The 5,479-nt window shown below is 42.2% G+C and overlaps 1 protein-coding gene across 1 annotated transcript; it reads left to right on the forward strand.

Annotated features, from left to right (window-relative positions):
• Window positions 1-691: 691 nt before the first annotated feature.
• On the forward strand, window positions 692-3,159 carry LOC143869731 (uncharacterized). Its single transcript, XM_077376291.1, has 3 exons — window positions 692-1,371; window positions 1,414-3,072; window positions 3,126-3,159. The coding sequence occupies exons 1-3, from the start codon at window positions 692-694 to the stop codon at window positions 3,157-3,159; spliced, it is 2,373 nt and encodes a 790-aa protein (XP_077232406.1).
• Window positions 3,160-5,479: the final 2,320 nt, after the last annotated feature.

The following is a 5,479-nucleotide window of genomic DNA, read 5'->3' on the forward strand; positions in this document are numbered from 1 at the left end:
ATTCATGCCTTCAGGTCATTACTAGTACTTACCCATATTCCTTTGTATATCTTATGGGTTTGGAAAAATCAACCTTCTACGCACCCATGCGTTTGCTTTACCAGATTACGGGAAAGCCATATCCTCCCAGAATCGTAACTCCTCCTCTTTGCGAGAAACTTACTCCTGATCTCATCCAGTCTATTGTAACTGCCTGGAGAAACAAAGTCATCAGTCAGAGATTTGCTCTATCGTCTAAGATCGAGCGGAATGATTTTTCAGAAGAACCTGAGGGAAAGAGAGCCCGTATCGAAAGACCTTGAAGACCCTATCATATTTTTTGTCGTATTGATTTCTTCAATTACCATTTGTTTATCTAATTGAAATCAAAGACTGATGTTTTCATCAATTGTAATCCCAAATTTCTTATCAATGAAAGTGTGTTTTCTGTTTCTCTTGTCATTATTTGGTGAGAATAGTTTATCTCAATTATCAAATTTTTAATCTAGTGTTCATATTTCTTCTCAGGATTCTTGACTGAGCAACCATTGCTCCAAAGAAAATTACCTTTCCAAAACCAACCTGGTCCCGTCAGTCTTCTGATTCCAGGCTGAGTAGACAATCTTTGTCGCCTGTTTCATTTACTTCTCCAGCATTACCTGTGTCTCATTTTCAAGAAATACTCTCGCCCATCCAACCCACCCCAGTCTCAATGGCAGATCCCGCTAATCCTATGATAGCTATCCAAGAGATGTTAATAGGCCTTACTCGTGACATGGCAAGTATGAAGGAAGAAATGACTCACATGAAGACCCAGATTAGTGATAAGGCTTCTGCTTCAACAGGAGGACCAACGTTTCATCAACCTCCTCGTGTTGCATCTCCAGAGTTGAATAGACCCACTTTCTCGCCATTAGAAGTTGATATGGATGATGGACAATACGCTGAAGAGTATTGTATCCCTAGGATCAATAAGGAGAAAGAAATGTATGAGAAATTTGAGAGAGAGATGTCTAAGAAGTTCGGGAAGTTGGCTCAAGAGATGGAGCACATGAAAGTCCAGGGACCGAAAAAATTTGACGTCTCCGAATTGATGATGTCCTCTGCAGTGGTTTTACCACATAATTTCAAAGTCCCAGATTACGATAAGTATGACGGGACTGGATGTCCTCGGAACCATGTAAGGTGGTTTATTATCCTCTCACAGCAATATGGCCTGAATCATGAACAGATGGCCCAGCTATTTCCTATTTCTCTGATAGGGATAGCAAAGAAATGGTTCCTAAGACTGAAACCAGATGAGGTCAGGACCATGGAAGATATCTCTGACCAGCTTATTGAACAATTTTCAATGGAGGAGGGGATAGAGGTCACAAAGAGGGACCTCAAACAGTTGAAGCAAGGTCCTCAAGAGACCTTTACCTCATTTATCAGGCGCTGGAGGCGCAAATCTGCTCAGTTAAATCAAAGGTTATCAGAAAAGGATCAGATAAAGTTGGTGGTCAAGAGTCTGTCCACTCAATATTTCCATTTCATGGCGCCCCAGCATTATCCTAATTTCGATCATTTGATTCAGACGGGAACCCAAACTGAGGATGCCATCGGCAAAGGTCTAAGGGCTAGACCATCGTCATCCGAAGTCAGAGAGGGCAAGCGGCCAATGGTTATACAGAAAGAGGTGAATAGTGTGAACTATGTCAGACCAGTGGCAAGAGCAGTAACTGAGGTGTCAAGACCGGCAGAGAGACAGGCGCCTAAGCAATTTGATCCGCTTCCTTATCCCTACCCTGTTATTTTGAAGAAACTAATTAGGGATAAGAAGATAAAGCTTCCTGATATCAGGCCCGTACCAGATCCATTGCCTAAATATTGGAGATTAGATCAATACTGTGAATATCATCGGAATTCGGGTCATTTGACAGAAAGATGCCTGGCTTTGAAGTATGCTATTCAAAAAATGATAGATAATAAAGATTTGGAAGTGGAGCGACCAAGTACTACTCAAAACCCCCTCCCAAATCATCGTGCTATTCCTCCGCCTGTCGTCAATGCTATTTTTGTCAATGAACCTCTTCTTGACCCTTCAAATCTCATTTGTGCTATAACATCCGATAAACCCTATGTGCTGAGGTTGGATGATGAGGAGATCGAAGAATTGGCGAGGGAAAAGCCTTATGTCCTTTCCCTGGCTGATGATGATTTTGCAGAGTCTTCTTCTAGATCTTATATACTTCATTGTGAAGATGTTGAAGAAGAGCAGAGGAACAAAACACCATATGTACTGAGAATCGAGGATGATGATTTGTTGTTCCTTGATGACCAATGTGATGAGCTTCAGCACGTCACAAGGGGTGGTCGTGTATTCAAGCCTCCAGAGTTGAGTGCAGAGAATCCAGCAGAAATAGCAAGGGCTGCAGGAAATCCGAGGTTGAATAGGCCCGTTACAGAAGAGGAGGATGATAATCTGTTAAAACAGTTGAGGAAGACCCAAGCGAATATTTCCATATGGGGCCTACTTATGTCTTCTTCCAAGCACAGGAAAGTAATACTCAAGGAGTTAAATGCTGCACAAGTATCTATTGATGTTACACCTGATGAGTTGGTGAGCCTGGTCACTCCAGCCAGAACATCTAAGGTTTTATCCTTCACAGATGAAGACCTTCCCCCTGAGGGTAAAGACCATACTAAACCTCTCAAAATCACTTTAATTTGTAATAAGAAGAAAGTTCCTGAGGTATTAGTAGACAATGGGTCTGCTCTGAATGTTTGCCCATTGAGCACGGCAACTACCCTTGGATTCGGACCGGAGAATTTTGTCCCCTCTGAGCAAGGCATTCTAGCATACGATGGAACCCGTCGTGATGTCATCGGGACTTTGGTCACCGAAATCCAAATAGGCGGTGAGGAATTTGAAATAGAATTCCAAGTCCTTGATATCAAAGCATCCTTCTTGTTGCTGCTTGGTCGCCCATGGTTGCACAGGGTTGGGGTCATACCATCCACGCTGCATCAGAAGTTGAAATTTGTTCGAAATAACAGGGTGGTTACTGTGAAAGGCGACCCTAATTTGGAAATAGGCCAAATTTCCCAGGAGTTGGTTGTTGGCAAAGCAGATGATATAAGTTTAACTGGCTTTTCTCTGGAAGTGACTGCTATCACCATGGAAGAGGCGATGAATGAAGAGATCTTCTTCCTAAGTAGTACCAATTCCAAAGTTGTCAAGATAATTCGCAAGCAAGGATATATGCCTGGTGCCGGGTTGGGCAAATATCATCAAGGTATGATTGAGTTCCCAATGCTCAAGACCTTCAATGGCTTGTTTGGGTTAGGATACGAACCCACCAAGAAGGAGATCATAGAGATGAAGCGCTACATGTTGAAGTGGGCCGAGTGTCGTCGCCGTGGCTTAGACTTGCCTATGGGACCTCTGAATTTGACAATGAATGGTCATTTTCGCAAGGAGGGAGCAGATGTTCCATTCTGTGGTTTCGCTGAGGCTTGGGTTGATGAGTCGACTGGGCAAAGGTTGCCAGGGTTTGAAATTTTCTTTGACCTCGAGTTACCAAAAAATGAGTTAGTAAGTGTACAGATCGCAGAGATAGAGTCAGAGACAGATTGGGCTGACTGTATGGTGCCAGAATTTCTGAACTCACTTTTTGAGGACGGGTCACAGATGGTAGCTGTTATTGACAAGAGCACAGTAATTCTGAACCCGGCACATCTTATCACCTCGGCGGAGGGACCTTTGACTAACTGGACCTCTCAGGTCCTACCTCAGGTTACCTTTCAGTATGGTCATACTTCTTCAAAAGAGTTAGTAAGGTCTAAGTATGAGTCTGTTTCCGAGTCAGATACAGAGTCTGTCATTTCTAACTCTTCTTTTGATGCAGGTACTGTAGAGGTCAAGTCAACCCTTGGAGTAGGTGATGTGTCTCTTGCTAGTGAGGTCGAGTTTGAAGATATTTCTACTGATGTACTTGATGCTTCTCATGTACATATTTCTGATTATGTTGACACTGATGTCAACATGTCTGTTTCTAAGTTTGTAAATACAATTCCAGAGTCTGTAAAGCCTGATGTGGGCTATTCATCATCTGATGTATTCAATTCATCTTTCAATGAAATAAAGGACTCTTCATTGTACTTTCCTGTTTCAATTTCTTCTACTGAATCTGCTTTAAAACCTGATAATAATAATAATAATCAAGACTCCCCCTCTGATGAGGATGCCGACGAACCTCCCCCTGAAATCAAACATCTGATTCAACAGGAGGGGAGTCGCCGAGCAAAACCACTCGAAGAGGAAGTTGAAACTGTGAATATAGGTGATGAAACTTTGATTCGGGAAATAAAGATTGGCAAAACTTTATCTCCTGAAGAGCGCGAAGAATTAATCGCCTTGCTTAAAGAGTTCAAGGAGGTTTTCGCTTGGTCTTACGATGACATGCCGGGATTGAATGAGGAGATTGTTCAGCATCGATTACCATTAATCCCTGGCATCAAGCCCAAGAAGCAGAAACTCCGAAAACTCAAGACAGAATGGGAGTTGAAAGTTTATGAAGAAGTCAAGAAACTTCTAGAGGTGAAATTCATCCAAGTGGTTGAATACCCCGAGTGGCTCGCTAATGTAGTACCAGTACCCAAAAAGGATGGGAAAGTTCGAATGTGCGTTGATTTTCGGGACCTGAACAAAGCAAGTCCAAAAGATGATTTCCCATTGCCAAACATTGATCTCTTGGTAGATAATACTGCTGGACATGCTCTCTTATCCTTTATGGATGGGTTCTCGGGATATAACCAGATCAAGATGGCACCTGAGGACATGATGAAAACAGCATTCATTACTCAGTGGGGTACATACTGCTACAGAGTAATGCCGTTTGGTTTAAAGAATGCTGGTGCCACTTACCAGAGAGCTGCAACTACTCTTCTTCATGATATGATTCACAAAGAAGTCGAAGTCTATGTAGATGACATGATCGTTAAAGCAAAGACTAGACCAGAGCATACAGTTGCCTTGAGAAAATTCTTTGAGAGAATCAGGAAATATCAGCTTCGCCTGAATCCAAACAAGTGTGTATTTGGAGTTACATCAGGAAAACTCCTTGGATTTATGGTCAGTGAAAGGGGAATTGAGGTGGATCCTCAAAAGATCAAGGCAATCCAGGAAATGGAACCGCCTAAGACAGAAAAGCAGATCAGAGGTTTTCTTGGGAAAGTTCAATACTTGAGAAGGTTCATATCTCATTTGACTATGACATGTGAACCAATTTTCAAGCTTTTGAAGAAGAATTCTTCGAAGAAGTGGAATGATGAATGTCAGGAAGTGTTTGAAAAGGTTAAGCAATGTTTATCTTTGCCTCCTGTTCTATCACCCGTCATTCAGGGCCAACCTTTGTTGATGTATTTGTCGATTACAAACACTGCAATGGGTTGTATGCTTGCTCAGAAAGATCCAGAGTCTAAGCGAGAAAAGCCTATCTATTATATCAGTAAGAAG

This window comes from Tasmannia lanceolata, unplaced genomic scaffold, assembly GCF_043159265.1.
Source record: "Tasmannia lanceolata isolate RefF3 unplaced genomic scaffold, GAP_Taslan_0.1 ptg000003l, whole genome shotgun sequence".
NCBI classification, from domain to species: domain Eukaryota; kingdom Viridiplantae; phylum Streptophyta; class Magnoliopsida; order Canellales; family Winteraceae; genus Tasmannia; species Tasmannia lanceolata.

Bases quoted from the DNA above. Each gene is read 5' to 3' on its own strand.
- LOC143869731 (XM_077376291.1), top strand. From the start codon at position 692: ATGGCAGATCCCGCTAATCCTATGATAGCTATCCAAGAGATGTTAATA. The intron at 1,372-1,413 runs GTTGAAGCAAGG...CTCATTTATCAG, and splicing joins ACAAAGAGGGACCTCAAACA to GCGCTGGAGGCGCAAATCTG. The intron at 3,073-3,125 runs GTTGGTTGTTGG...TTTCTCTGGAAG, and splicing joins ATAGGCCAAATTTCCCAGGA to TGACTGCTATCACCATGGAA.